The sequence below is a fragment of the Acanthochromis polyacanthus genome, chromosome 3, assembly GCF_021347895.1.
Source record: "Acanthochromis polyacanthus isolate Apoly-LR-REF ecotype Palm Island chromosome 3, KAUST_Apoly_ChrSc, whole genome shotgun sequence".
Lineage (NCBI taxonomy): Eukaryota > Metazoa > Chordata > Actinopteri > Pomacentridae > Acanthochromis > Acanthochromis polyacanthus.
Window position 1 is genome coordinate 13,071,038 of NC_067115.1, and position 15,438 is coordinate 13,086,475.

Below are 15,438 nucleotides of genomic sequence, written 5' to 3' on the forward strand. Positions count from 1 at the left end.
GCTGTGAAAAATGAGCCCATAGAGAGTAAAACACGGCCAAGTGGACACTACTTACACCTCAGAGCGTTAAATGTCTGGTCCACAAGACTTGCGGTGTGAGAGAAACTTACTTGGGAGGCATGTAAATATAAAGAACTAGGACTAAAGGGCAGTGAATGAAGCAGGTATGTCACATGGGGAGTGAAAATCCTACCTTGCATCATGTTTCTGTAGGCGTTATCAGTGATGGAGTAGATATGAGGGGGGACTTCGTGTCGTTTCTTCCCTTTGTACATGTCGATGATCTTCTCTGAGTAGATGGGCAGCATTTTATAGGGATTCACCACCACACAGAACAGGCCAGAGTAAGTCTGAGAGCAGAAAGACGTTTTTTGAACAGTTTGTGCAAAACATTTAAAGTGGCAGTCTGAATGTCATTTTCTTTAACTTAACGTGAAGTACATTTGGATGGCAAAACATAACTGACACCACCAGCATTTTGATAGATTCTCTATCAGCACTACTTACACTTTGCAATTCTGTCTGCAGCTGGGTCTGAAATCTTTCAGCAATATTACACCTCAAGCTACAGTAAAGTAAAACAACAACTGGAGTAAATGTGGAACCTCTATCTGGCATTAAAAAGTCTCATTTTGAGAGAAGCCAAAGAAATTGAAGAGGAATAGTGACAGAAACTCGGACAATGGTGAATTTCAGATGGGCATTTACTCAGTGAAGAGAGCTCTGGGACTTGAGTGGATTCAAAACCAACACTCAGTTGACATTATTTCTGCTAGACCAGTAAAAAAAAAACCTGCTGACTTGTTAATACAACCAGGTGTTTTACTCTTCTTTTATGACAGCAGTGAGATTGGGATTTGTATTTCAATCTGAGGTTTTTACAATTTTTTGTTGCTTTGGCAACAAACAGTAAGCAGTAAGCAGATTGATACTGGAGGCTTTGCTGCTAACGTCAGCAAGAAAACTATCTTGGAGCTTCCTCTTTCTCTTATTTTCTAGGAGGTGTTGATTGTTTTCTATTTAATATGACCTTAATATTGGAAAAAGTCATTAACGTGCTGCCATTCTGCTCTGCATCAAGTCTTCAAAGTTTCCAAACAGCTCAGAAACTGTGAGCAATAGGGAATCATTGCAAATTTGTGATAAAAATAAACATTTGGGTGCAGTTCTTCACGTGTTTTGGTGTGAAAATGGTTGTTTTTCACATGTATATAGTGAATACTTACATAAATAAGCCCAGAGAAGTACCTCTCTCTCAGATTGTGCAACACGGAGGCCTCGTTCAGGCAGGTGAGCTCGGCCATGTCCTCTACCTTGCTGAACTTGGGCGGGTTCATCTTCTGGATATCGTCCTTGTTGACTGTCACCTTCTTGCCATTATCGGCCAGCTCCACCAGCACCTCGTCGCCATGCTCCTCCTTGACACTGGCCGCCTCGAAGCCATGCCTCTCCGATGGGATCCAGACCAGCTTCTTGGCCGCCCAGTCGGCCTGAGCCATGGGGCTGTTCAGGAAGTCCTTGTCAACAAAGAGGAACTTCTCGTCCTCGCTCGGGGCCTTGTTGGACATGTTGGCTTATGGTGGAGGGCCAGCTGAAGAGAACAAAAGAGCTGCATGTTAGGTAAGAGAGAGGAAAATATGGATATCAGGGTAGAAAGTCAGCAAGGCAGGAAATAATAAAGGAAAGAACAGCGACAGGAACAAAGCAAATAAGGAAGGCTGGAAACAAAGATGAGAGTGCAAAGAAACAGGACGTGACATTGCAGTGATGCTTCTCTTGCAGGTACTTGCTGACAAAATCTAGCATCCACAGCTTTAACTAAACACTGCAGCATGTGATGAGTCTCCGAGGGCAGGAAACATGCTGGTACAGTCGCCTCCTGCTCTGTGGTTGTAGCTCAAAGAGTTAACATGCTTCATCCATCGGGGAGTTCCAGAGTGCAGCCATTCTCACAGACCTCCACCCCCTCTCAGCCCCACGCTTTCACACACACACACACACACACACCACAAGGGAAATGCACAAACTGTTCCCCTCCCTTAAAAAGGCTGAGGCTGGGAAATTGATTTTAATTAACTCTGCAACAAAGAACTACTAGATTTTATCAACAGCTTTATCTGAAATAACCCCAAACCATTAATACTCGCTGGCATTTACTCGCACACAAGCATCAAGTCGCTGCTTAATTGACAGCATCCATTTTTTCCACGTCTTTCGCCCTGCATCCCTCTCCCTCTCTGTCTCCTGCTAGGAAGGCTTCAGTCTCGTGCTGTGATGACCATATATGGGCCCCTTTCTCTGGAGCTGGGCTCTTTTCTGCGGACCTAAACAGCGAGGCAAGTGAACTCCCAAACAAAGCCCATATAGGGAATAGTATGTCTCTCTGCCGGCCTTGTCGTTTACTCCAAAATGATAACAGCGAAGGCAGAGAGCCTGAGGGGGGACCGGGGCTTTAACAATCGTGCTTCACATGGGCCTCTGGTGGAATTCATTTTTAAATGCAGCAGTCAGTGGTTAAATTATGAACAAGTGTCTGGGACCGAAGCCATGGCTGGGAGTGGTGCCTGCAGTGGGAGGTTATTTAAAACGCAAATAGGGGGAAGGTGCAGGAAATATGGATGCACATCACTCTACAGTACAAAAACAGCATGTTCTGTACTGTATCCTGCACTACACTGCATCTAACACAGACTCTAAACCTATACTGGAGAGTGTCAAATTAGCATGGTCTCTAAACTCCTGAGCAGGAAACTTAACAGTTCCTCGATTACCACCTCTTCACCTCTCTGCACAATGACACATACTCTGAGTGGGAACTAGGCAAAAAAAAGGCCACTAACCATCCTGAGAAAGCATTAAATGTGCCCCTGGGACCTGCAAAATCAAACCACCCAGAAAGTACAAAAGATAAATATTAACTCGCAACAGAGACACATTTTTCCTATGGGTTGGATAAATCCTGTGCACACTTCTGACTGAATAAAAAAGCACCAGCTGATGCCTTGACGATCAGTTATTTCTTTGCATGAACGTAAACAGACTTTTCCTGACACTCCCCTCCCCATCTTCAAGTATCTGCAACCAATCAAGGTGCTCCTCCTCAAACTCACTAACTTTTCTCACCAGCTTGGCTTCACACCTCTCTAAAGCCTCCTCTCTCTCTCTCTTTCTGTTGTGTGAACACAGTATGTGCTCAGTCAGTGTATCTTGAAGACAGCTGTCTGAAATGGGGTTGACAGAATAACAGTTTGATACACACTGACTGAAGGGCTCACAGCCACAACACGCTACATTAGTCACCACATGCAGTTTTGTTTGACTCAAGACTAAACTACCCATACTTTGTTATAAGTAACGTGTTCACAGACATCCCATAATACGTCACAACCACACCAGAACATCCCACACAGCACAGAGATTCACTAAATTCATTGGAAGCCATCAACTCAAATCAGTTTCTGCAAATAAATCCTTCCATTTTTTGGCACACTTCCTAAAACTCATGATAATTTCAATATACAGGCTGATTATTTTTCTGTCAAATACAATAAACAAGTGGAAACATCACCCAAGAGCCTAAGTGACCTTTCTATTTGTGGCTGAGAGAGGTTGAACCGCAGGGCCGGCGAAAGGGTTTTACTCATTTCCTCTCTCACATGCTTCAAAAACATTCTTTCTCTTATCATCTTATGAATAAAACCCTGATACACCAGGGTTTTCATTCCTTTGTACAACGAGGATTACGGCATGAGAATAATTCAATTATGTGTTTCCTAAAATAGACGTTTGATTTGTTCCAGGGAACCGTCCTGCTCATGCTTCGAGTGCAGAACTGTCCACTTTAAGACAAGACAAATATGGAAGCAAAATAAACTTTCAACACATAACTTCCTTCTCTTACAGTGATGCCTCGATGGTTAAAATAATAAGCAAAGGCATCTGGACTAAAGTAGATCCGTTTTATTGCTGCCTAAGTAATCATAGTGTCTGACAGAGTGATAAACTGAAGCTTAATGTTAGTGTTACTTTGGACTAACACACATTTTTAGGCCAAAAAAAGAACACAGGTGCAGCAAAGTTGTAGAAATGTACTGCTTAGTTGCAGATAATAAAAGTCATAAATAAGTAAAGACTGAAATAAGAATATCAAGATTAATATACATGTTAAAAAAAAATCCAAAACCATGTGATAAGTTTCACTGGTTAAATGTAACAGCTGTCATGAGTCACTTCTCTGCATCTTCATATTCAACATGCATCACAGACATGCAGCTTAGTGAGACCATATTTGGGAAACAGGAAACTCCATGGTTAGAGGCTCAGATAGTCTGACTTATTTCCTCTTTCTTCCTACTGTACTACTCTATACTGCTGCATGTACACATATGCATATACATAAAATGTAGTTTATTAGACTGTTACACAAAGTTTACACTCTGGCAAACAGCATTCAACAGACATACAAGTGTTTGCATGAATGTCATGTGTGAATACACGAATTACATCTACTGTTGACCTGAGATTAAAACTGCGGCGTTTTGTTCAGTTATTTATCAAGAAAATGATGCAAACTGACGCCAAAAGCTAATCAAAGTTTCGTAGCGGTAAGTTAAAGTTTCATCTGAGCACATGCAAGCAAATACGTGCGCAAAAATCCCTCTTTCTGAGGTCAGCAACAGGTGCACCACCAACATGTCCCTCTGCAGTAAACGACATACTCACATAGTGTGAAGAAAGTTCAGGGCAGCTTTGGATTCGGAAAGTTACAGTTTTGGAGAAGCCGGGGTTGACGAGGTACTCCAAAAGCGAACAGTCCAAATGACCCCCGTCAATTTCCAAGCCTTACCATTTAAACTGCGCCCTGCTGCGGGAGGGTGGAGCCGCTGCAGACCCTCCTCCTCCTCCTCCTCCTCCAGCATCGTCCGGCCGCAGCAACAGCATCCGTCAGCGGCGCAGGAGGCAGCGGACATGCGCACTGCGGACACCAGCATGGTTCTGGAGAGTCGGAGCTGAATGAAGAGATGCTGAATGGAGCAGAAAGCGCTGCTGATGAAGTCACAGAGGATTAAAAAGCCGCACGAAACACTCCGCGGTAAAAGTGGAAAACATTGGGGGCGGCTGTGGATCAGGTGGTAGAGCGGGTCGTCCAATGATCGAAGGGTCGGCGGTTCGATTCCCGCTGTCGCCTAGTCATGTGCTGCATGCCGAAGTTTCCTTGGGCAAGATTCTGAACCCCAAATTGCCTACCAGTGACTGTTCCACTGGTGTTACAATGTATACTGACTGATGTTGCAGGTTGATTAGCAACTTGCACATTAGTGTGTGAATGGGAGCAATTGTTGTGAAAGTGCCTTGAGTACTCTGATGGGTAGAAAAGCGCCATATAAGAGCAAGTCCATTTACCACTGTAACTTCTGAATGTTTGTGCTCACTGTTCCACATGGACTGGCACCTGCACAGAGACGTGGAGTTTATAATACATTTGGGCTCCGTTGTGACAATATAGCTGTTTATTATAGTGGGGTTACATAACTAAGTGAATGCACTCAAAACCAGTACTGAGAAAAAAATACAAGTACATTTGATCACAAGACAACCATCAAATGCAGAACCAACAAACTTAATAACAGTGTTTTTTCCAAAGTGCAAGAGACTGAAATCTATTTGCACATATACATACAAAGTCTTTTTTTAGTGTTTTAGTGTGACTTTTATCTTTTAGATTTATTGATTGTGGTTTTTATTGACTGTAGAGTTACACTGACAAATAAAGATCTATCTATTTCCCTAGGCTAGAATGGAAATAGCATAGGCTAGTTGTTTCATTTGTGAATGAAACAACTAAACATGGACGATACTGGAAATGATAATGGAAGAAAACACAACTCAGTGATGAATCAGGTTGTTGATGCTGCTTGTAAGAGGTCGTCCACCTGTTCCAGAATGGCTCACAGAAGTTGATGGCCTTTCTTGGGGACAGGATCACCTCGTCAGACACATCCATTAAGAGGAGAAACAATTTCTTACATGACTAATGGTGGAGCTGTGGACATTTAAGTGCCTGACTACAACCTTTAGAGCTCCGGGAGATGACGTCACACAATCCCAGCATGCAACAGTCGAAATCAAAACACCGCCATATTGGCAGGAAGGCGCGCTGTTTAAACTACTGCCAGCTAACTCCTAAACGTTCTTCAGCGTCGACATCAGAGAGTTCCACCATATGGTGGACAGTTGTTGTGCCCCGGGATGCCAGAACAGCCGAGGACGAGCAAAGGGGAGAGCATTTTATCGGATTCCCAAAGATCCTGAAAGACGACAGAGGTGGATCACTGCCATAAAACGCGCAAGAAGCGGGCAGAATAAAACGGAGCGGTGGGAACCCACAGGCAACGGATTCCGCTTGTGTAGCGACCACTTTGTATCAGGTACAGAATCCGTTTCCTAAGCTTTATATCTGATCGCGTAATTTCTCTTACCCCTCAAGGCTTTTATACGCTGTTCCGCTTCAGTTGCGCTTCAGTGTCCCGCCCGCGGTACACTTTGAGATCTGCATAAGCAATTTGCTAAATGTCTGAAACGCGATTATACAAACACTATACGCCGATGGAAAGCTTAGATTCTCATGAATCCGCCGGTGTAAACCACTTTCAGATGCGATTACCACAGCGGGTAATATAAACACATTTGTCCAACAAACAACGAATATCCATCCATCTGTTCTCTATACACGGCTTCAACGTACACAGCGCGACTCACATTTCCGGGTTCATTATTACACACAGATGAAAATATTCCACAAAAAACGGCCATAATCCGACCTTGGACATCCAGACGACACAAGCCTGTAAAATATTTTTTCCAAAACATGTCTTGAAGTCGGCATATTATCTACGAATAAGTCGTTTTCGAGGAAATGCACCTCGCGATGCGTCCAATATTCCCTGTATTTCTCGTCATATTTTTATTTACAAATAGAATATTATCGATTTTTTGTACTGAAAATGGCTGGAATTGACTGCAGCTTAAAGGATTAAGAGATTCACCGGAGTAGGATGAAGGAAAATTTATCAGGTAATTGTAGATGTCAGGGTACCGCAGGTCCGGTAAAAGGTCCGCTCCGACCGTCTCAAGATTCTTAAATAAGATACCAGGGGCATGATATGGATCGGATAATGTTTAGTTTGTCCAGTTTGTTTGTATATTTTATAATATCGTCTGATTTAAAATGAAAAGTAAAATCAGACGGCGTAAATTTTCTACCAGCGCCATTCATTTTGAAGCGGAGTTTCCTGCCAACATGGCGGCGTAAACAAACGGAGTCACGTGACGTCCGGAGCTCTATAGCAAATGGACGGATGGATGACCCAAATGAGCTTCATCATAATGTACTTCAACATTAAGATACTGCTAAAGTTCTGTCTGTTGCATGTACAAGAGCCTAGTTGTCGTTTATAGATTTTGATCAAAATCAAATTAATTTAAATATTTATTGCACAAACACCACTTTCTTATAGGTGAGGTTGGCTGGTCAATTATTGTAAGCTGTGATTTATTTTATTGTCAGTTCTGTATAGTCTTTTTTGTCTCTCTGTCTCTCTCTGGGTCAAAAACTGAAAAGGCGTCATAATTATACAACAGAAACACAACCAGTAAAACCCAGTAGCTGTGTGCTCCGTGCCCCCACCCGGTAGGATTTCTAGATTATGCAACATGCTCCCACTCCTCATAAGGCAAACCAGCTGTCCCCAGCACAGGAATCCCCTTTTACTGTAACCCCTCCAGAGAATTTCCCTACAGTATGACACATAACTCACGTAATGAATGTTAGTTCTGTGTGTGTATGTGTGTGTGTACATCCCACACGTGTCTCCTATCATTACGCACATCACATTCCTCCATCACAACCAGCCATACCCTCCTCCATCCCTCTGCTGCAGCATCCCTCCTGTTTCCAGCTTCCTTCCAATGGAACTTCCTATATAAGGACACCGTTCTATTTGCTCCAATAAATCAAGCTGCTGGTTGATAGCCACGGACTGTTTCGTGCCAGAAGCATAGCATTGCGCTGATATGTGAGTGTGTGTGTGTGTAACCTGATGACAGAACAACAGAGGAGGACCTTCAGGCTCCCTCTGGTCAACATCACGGAGGTGGGGGTGGCATTCATGGGTGAGAAACAAGGGTTGAAAAACTCAGGGGAGACGGGATGAGAGACAAGTTAGAGGGAGGGATGAGGAGCGAGACGAGGAGGAGGATGAGGAGGAGGAGGGAAAGAAAGCAGCAGATACACTGACCAGAGAGGTTGCAGTGTGTGCCATATAAGGAGAGTGGGGTCTGTGTGGAATCTCGGCAGCTTTCTGTGTTACTTTCAAAGTGTAGCACAGTCAACCAGCGAGGCCCCGGTGACTAAATATGGTCCAACAGCAATAGCATCGTTCAAACAAAGTTGCTTCTATGGGTATAACTCTCATTATTTACCTGTAGTTGGCTGTGACAGACAAATGGTTTATTAGTTTACAGTACATAAAAGAATATCTGGCAGAAGAAGGAGGCAGCCTTCTGTATATATGTCATGTTATGAGTAGGAAATATTTGCAGCTCTTAATCTGAGTAAAAACACACTATTAGATCATTTTTGCATTGCACAGCACCTAATCTGATTTACTCCTCTCTGATCCCTGCAGCTTTATTCCAAGATCATTACTTCATAGCTGGTCTCAGTTTAAAAAAGGTACCTCAATCACTCTTTAACCGCTTAAGCCATACAGGCTATTTTCTTTTAATTTACACCTGAAAAAATATACCTCAAATCCTCAAAGCTGTGAGGCCAAAATGAAAACATTTGGTTTCTGTGGATGAGAAACACAATAAATCTCCTCATTCTTGCTTCAGTGGCATTTAATAAACTACAAGAATCATTTACATTATTACTTCCACCTAAAGATTTAAATTAGGGAGTAAGTAAGAAAACGCTGATGCTATTCAAACTATTCTTACCTCTACAAATCTGATGCAACTGAAATGAAGCATAACGTACTTAGGTCATAGGCGAATGTGTCTTTGAATTTTGTTTTTCTGATGACATGGTCTTAAGTTAATATAATGTATGTCAATCTATGCAAGGAGAAGGGAGGAGAGAAATCTAAAAAATAAATAAATACTTGAAGTGGAAGTGGGGAGGCAAGACATGCTGTCAAAATGACTTCAACTTTAGCCAAAACATTCACCTTCCCTCAGTCATCTGCGCCACAGAATCAAGTCTGAGCAGCTAATCAGAGAAATTAATAAAGCTGTAAAAAGTCCAGAGTGACCATGAAGAGGCTGGTGGTAGTGAACGTGGATAAAAATGCTGGTGGTGACATCAGCTGTAGTCACCTCAAAAGAGAGAATATATTTGAATTAAATGTTAATCTTAGGTGCTTTATTTTTAAAAAACTAAACTTTACGACCCACATTTATCCAGTTCACCGCTCCAAGTCAAAAATACTAGACAGGCCAAAACAGACTGTCCTTCAACACAATGCAGTAGAAAAATATACACTAACATGACCTGCATTGCAGAAAACTCTTACATGTTTACTGTTTTTTCTTCCTTCTCATGCCCGTAGATGGCCATCTATTGGAGAGAAAATATGTTTATGGATATGTTTGACTCTCGTGGAATGCAATTGCATTCTAATTTGAGCCCAGGGGCAAACATCAGTTTGCGATGGTGCAGTCAAAAGACCACTGCATTCAACACTATTTACACAGCTGTCTCGTTTACACACAACTAATTTATACAGCGGCGGAGAAATGCTACCTATTCTAAGGCAACCTGCCAACTAAACTAATCGTGTGCCATTGTCAAACTTCCTCTGCTTATATAGCCAGTTTTGAGAGAACACTTGAATCTGGTGCCAATAAACTTGGCATCGAGCTGCCACAGTCTTTACGTACGAAACAGGTTTGCTATAAGAAAGTAAAGTAAATTCAGACTGTTTGACATGAAGCAAGCTATTTTTACATACATGAAACATAATGTCTTTTCTAATGGGGCTGAAAAACAAATTAGGACAGTGTGTAACATGAAGTGTACATTATATCTTGCTGTAAATGCTGTATTGAAGGTAAATTGTTCCATTTCATCTCTACAGCTTCATCAGAGTCGTGGGTGAACGCAGCAAAAACATACCTGTCTGCTAAATACTCTTAGCTCATTCTTTCAATGGACTAATCTGAGTGCTATGATCTCACCAAAGCCTCTACAATCAAGAACGAGAGATGCAAATATGGTAGAGGAGACAGGATAAATAAACTTGTTAAACCTAAAAATAACCTGAACGTGGATTAAGTTAGAGATGGTAGAAATGGTGGAAGTCCGTGCCCAGCATCGCTAATCAGGGTGAGAAGTAAATGCTCGGCTCTGCAGATAATCAGTTCCAGAAACTTTGGGGTTTAAGTTGTGTGAGACAACAATGTCAAGTTCCCTTAAATGGTGAGAGAGGAAGTGAGACGCAAAAAGTCTTGATGCAGTTGATGTTTTATGACTAACTAGGGATCTGTCCAGCATAATACACGATGTTTTTTTTTTCTAATTCTGCAAACATTTTTGTTGATTCAGGTTGTTGGCATATTTCATAAAGCCACAATAACCAATTTTATTGTTGCTTTATTGCCTAGAAAACTAAAATCATGGTGGTGATAAGGACTCCATAGTTTGTCCTTTGATGCTGCCGAGATTATGAGAAAAACAGTTAAACAGGCAAGAAAGTAGCTACAGAAACATCTGAATAATGTTAAGTACGTAAATCATTTGCTATGAGACCAAGATAATAAATAAATAAATAAATATTGCAAAAATTGTAAATAAATAAATAAATCTACTAAGGCCAATAATCCACTTTTCTCTAATATCCAAATTTGCAAACATTTTTGATTATTGCAGCATCATCTAGCGGTCAATAACCCAAAAAATTGTTTGAGCTTCCTCAAAAATGAGTCCAAAATTGATGTAACAAATTACGTTTTGATTCAAGGCAGTGCTGCGATATGGCCGTGCTTCCTGTTCGCCAGCTTCATCACCACGAGCTGTAACTTACTTTCAATAAGCACCAAACTTCAAATAATGTAACTTTTGTGAGGCTTGTTTTTAACATCACTGCCAAATTTTGCTCTTTTTTTCATAAAATCTAATAAGGCGAAAAATTACATCATAGGGCACTCTGAGCTTAGCTCAACCCAAGGGCCCCAACATTTCAGGCATATGGTTCAAAACTTGCATGAATAAACACATCTCCAACTTCAACCCAGTGGTGCTGAAGGAGCAGAATCCAAAATTTAATGGCTTCTTCTTTTGCCTGTGCTCCACCTCGTCCCCAGCGTCCATTACAAACAGTCTGGTGGCGTTTGTTCAAACCTGCTAACAGACAAAAAGGCAGAAACAAATGATACTGCAAACTTAACTTCCTAGGTTGAAGTAAATACGGATCCATTTGACCCAGTAAATATATTTTAGAGGTAAAAGGGTGCAGGCGGTGGGTGGGTTAAGTTCCAGAGAGCAACACAATGACTGCTAAAATGTTGATACAATCACAGGAAAGTATCTGTGGCATTTCAGTCAACATTCAAGTTCAGCTGCACAGTTTAAACTGTCCTGTGATGGAGACTGTAAATAGAGAATACATAAATGTACAAACTTGCATATATGCTTAAAACATTGACTTGCAAAACTCTCAATCATCCAAATCAATGAAGTGGCCATATTAGATCACCCCAACCCCAGTTTATGCATGCAGCTGAATTAAGAGTGCACTGTTTGCAGTCTGTTTAATTTACAACTTTTATGATCAAAACCGAACCCTTTAAGTGATATATTTGGCTCTTAGATCATCAAAAAGGCTCTCAAGTATTACCTTAAAAGTTTATTTATGGTTTTTAGACCCTTTTCTACAATCATGTTTTACTATTTTAAAGTCTTGAATGGACAGTGGGAGGCATGAAAATACTGTTTTTATGCTCAAAACCTCGTTAGAAAAGTATTTGGGCTGACAGCCTACAAGAAGTACGAAACACTACTAAATCCTGTGGCAGCTTCCTTCTGCAGCGTTATCTGAGGTGACACTGCCACCATGTGGCTCCCAACGCAAACAGCACTTGCACAAAGAACTGACTTAATGAGTGTTTAAATAGAAAGTATTTATTTTTAAGCTCTAAAATACAGTATAATATATCAGACATTTGCTAGATTAAACAGAAACAACATCAAGGAATGTAATTCTTAATTGCATACCCAAATTATTGAGAAAACAGACACAATGGGTTACTGCAAACAGCACCAGTATGACTGAAACTTACTAGTGAAGCTTGACGTTAAAATCAAAATATAAAGAAATCCCACTGGGAATCATTTGTTATTCCTAAAAACTATATAAATATAAATTCAGCTTACAGGACTCATATACTCTGTGCTGTTGTGAATGTGGACAACACAGTGAAAAACTACAGACAAAACTCTGGGAAGACACAACAAGGTCAGTCCACTGAGGTGATGCAACATTTCATGTCATCTACTGGAGTGTAAAAGATTTTTTTAGTCCATGAGCAACAAAAGTCATCATCAGATTTTAGGCATCGGGTCCAGGGGGTGCGTTGCTGGCAGCAGCACCTCGTAGAAACACCTTCCCTCCACTATCACTGCTGTTCAGAAAGTGGGACAAAAGGCCATAGAGCAGAGGTCTGCAAAGAAAAATGTCAACAAATTACCCCTTAAATTAACATTTTTGCATTTTTCATTTCTGAAGATGGAGAGAAAGAGAGAGAAAATGTGTGTGCTGATAAAGTTCTGGGCCAGAATTAAATCCCTGGTTATTACGGTTACATTGCTACAAAATGACTCACCAGTAATCATTTTATTTGTGTGTGTTTCCCTGGTGGTACAGAGATAAGAGCAAAGACAGAGTGATACCAAAGTGACACAAGCCCCAGAGTGCAATCCTTTTAACATCTGCTGAGCCACATTTGCTAAACTAGACTCCCAAACCCCTGAGAAACGCTGACTTTCACAACACAAACTCCCCAAAACAGCAGTGGGTTGAAGCTGAAATTCTTCTTGGCATTTCAAGATGAAAGTATGATGACATCACCGAGAGATTATGATTATCCAAAACTGAACACACCCCGGAGACTTCAGTAAATCTCTGAACACTGTGTTCGACTACAGACTGCACTGGAATTTCCCAAAATCCTGGTATAGACGCTTACACAGACTTGGAGCTTGTGTCCTCCACAACTTTCAGCTCATTTGCCAGGAATTGTCTGTCCAAAGGAACTTCTGGTTGACTGGATTCTGAGAAAACAAACAATGCTGAGTTTAGAAATGGTACACTTCGCTCGAATAACAGTGGCGTAAAGTAACACAGCACATGTACATTAACACTGAACTGGGACAATTTACTCCAGCACCATTTACAAGTACAATCCTACTTCTACAATTCCACTAAAGTGCACGTAACCAAGCAAATTCATCCAAGCACTATACTTAAATATAATTCTATTACACCTGTTTGAGTATTTTCACCTTACACTTCCTGCTTTGAGTTCACTATATTCCAAAGGGAAATATTGTATTTTTTACTCCACTGCATTTATCTGAGAGTTGTAGTTACTTTGCAGCAGATTAGGATTTTAGAAATGTGAATGATATGTAAACGATAAAGGATTGCTACACTGCAAATTAAGCCATGTGACATTATTTAAAATGAGTAAAATCAGTGTTTACCTCAGCAAGCTACATTATTTAATTGGTCTTTGTGATCAACTAAAAATAGAACAGCAACAATTCCTGTTTAGGTGCATTAAAAAATACTTTTTTTTTTAACTTCAAGTGTATTTTGCTGATAATATTTACATGCTTTTATGTCAGTGTTATAGATTGATACTACAAGTTGTTTGGTTTTTTCTTGACAGCAGCTCACCCTGCTCATCAGATAGATCAGCTGCACCTGTGAAGTAGAGCTCACCTGTGGGCTGGTAGATGACATAAAGTCGGGTTTTTGACTCTCATATCACTTTTAATTGTATCCAAGTATTTATAAATTGTGGAATTGCTACTTCTAGTTAACAAGAGCTCTAATAACGTTGCACACCACTGTACAATAGTGACTGCTTTTACATCAGCTGGAATCTTTTATCAAGTTTACTGTTGCTTGTACGTGAAAAAATGGTCCTGTGTTCACTAATTCATCATAAAAAGATCAACCTAATAAAGCCTGAACGATCCCATTTACAACAAACTGTCTGCCATTAATATAAATAAAGCCAAATCACAGTGATTTATGCAACACTGCATGGGCTGCTTGTAAATCCAGTGCAAAACGTGCAATTTACTCCCAGCTTGTTGTGTCTGTACTGTGTTCCCCTCACCTACCTGCTGTTAGTACTGACGCCGTGTATCTGTACTTGTTGAACTCCAGGTACTCCCGGATGAGCTCGTTAATTAGCAGGTTTTCATGTGACAGCGGCGGCCGCGGTTCTCTCTGGTCATCCAGGGCGCTGAACACTTCCGCCCGGATACGAGCCTTCAGCTGGCCCAGCACACCACGGGCCTCCAGCGTCTCCCTCACGGCTAAAAATGTTCAGATTTGGTTTTCAAAAAACTCCCCACCTGACTACTGTAAGTGTGCTGTTGTTTTAAAGTCAGTAAATTCAGCTAATGATTGCAATAAAGACTTTACCTAACACGCCGTACTCCACTCAGTATTTTGCAAATTTAACATTTACTTTGATAAAGTTAAACCTATAGAGCTCTTCAGAAATGATTTACGCTCGTAAGAAAATAACTAGACGTCGATCTTCCAATCGTAATACACATGAATAGCAAAACCACCTCCATTTCATTGCAATGTTTATAACCTTTTACCCCATGGATGATAATTAGCTAAGTCCAAGCTAGCCAGCTAGGTAACATTATCTTGCAGCTGCTAGCAACGGAAGCGTTAGCGAGCAGTGGGAAATTCTCAGAAAGTAAGAATTACGTCAGTTATATTGCGCATTTAACTGTGCCGAATTTACGTGTAGAGTTTACTAATAAAGACGACGTGGGTCATTTTGTAGCTACTGTTTTCCCGAAAACTAGGGTCTCGTCGTTAGCTGAGTTGTGCAACTTCTGAATGGAGTTCTGTACAGAGGGCGTCATGTTGTTGTGGTTACTGTAATGTTAGCTTGTCGATGCTGCCAAGCAGTAGTGACTAACTTCTGCTGTGGCGTTTATGTAGTTTGATTTTAGATTTCAAAAAGTATTTAAGCAACACTAGTAGGTAATGATGAATTCTTACCACACTTCAGTTCGGTGATGGTAGCCATTGCAACAACTGTAAACAAACGACTGAGTGCTGCTGTTCATAGACATCTGCCATCTCGTGACTGAGTTCAGTAACTACAACTAAGTAGCTCCTG

At 41.1% G+C, this 15,438-nt stretch overlaps 2 protein-coding genes across 3 annotated transcripts in view; both read right to left on the reverse strand.

The window, feature by feature from the left end:
- The window catches only part of myh11a (myosin, heavy chain 11a, smooth muscle), a 33,935-nt gene extending 29,069 nt beyond the window's left edge, over positions 1 to 4,866 (reverse strand). For both annotated transcript variants that reach the window (XM_022205424.2, XM_022205432.2), the window contains exons 1-3: positions 4,723 to 4,866; positions 1,227 to 1,591; positions 194 to 350 (exon numbers count right to left, since the gene is read on the reverse strand). In XM_022205424.2, coding sequence (XP_022061116.1) covers positions 194 to 350; positions 1,227 to 1,568 — 499 coding nt within the window. In that variant the 5' untranslated portion in view covers positions 1,569 to 1,591; positions 4,723 to 4,866. The remainder of the gene's footprint in view (positions 1 to 193; positions 351 to 1,226; positions 1,592 to 4,722) is intronic.
- A 7,293-nt stretch (positions 4,867 to 12,159) lies between these two features.
- Positions 12,160 to 15,438, reverse strand: cep20 (centrosomal protein 20). Its single transcript, XM_022205493.2, has 4 exons — positions 15,318 to 15,438; positions 14,411 to 14,608; positions 13,246 to 13,330; positions 12,160 to 12,720 (listed from the first exon to the last, which is right to left on the reverse strand). Exons 1-4 carry the CDS (start codon positions 15,343 to 15,345, stop codon positions 12,609 to 12,611), a joined length of 423 nt encoding a protein of 140 aa, XP_022061185.1. The 5' UTR covers positions 15,346 to 15,438; the 3' UTR covers positions 12,160 to 12,608.

Coding starts and splice junctions, on each gene's coding strand:
- cep20 (XM_022205493.2), bottom strand. CDS start 15,345: ATGGCTACCATCACCGAACTGAAGTGTG. Junction 13,331..14,410: donor GGCGTCAGTACTAACAGCAG/GTAGGTGAGGGG, acceptor TTGTTTTCTCAG/AATCCAGTCAACCAGAAGTT. Junction 12,721..13,245: donor GACACAAGCTCCAAGTCTGT/GTAAGCGTCTAT, acceptor TTTTCTTTGCAG/ACCTCTGCTCTATGGCCTTT.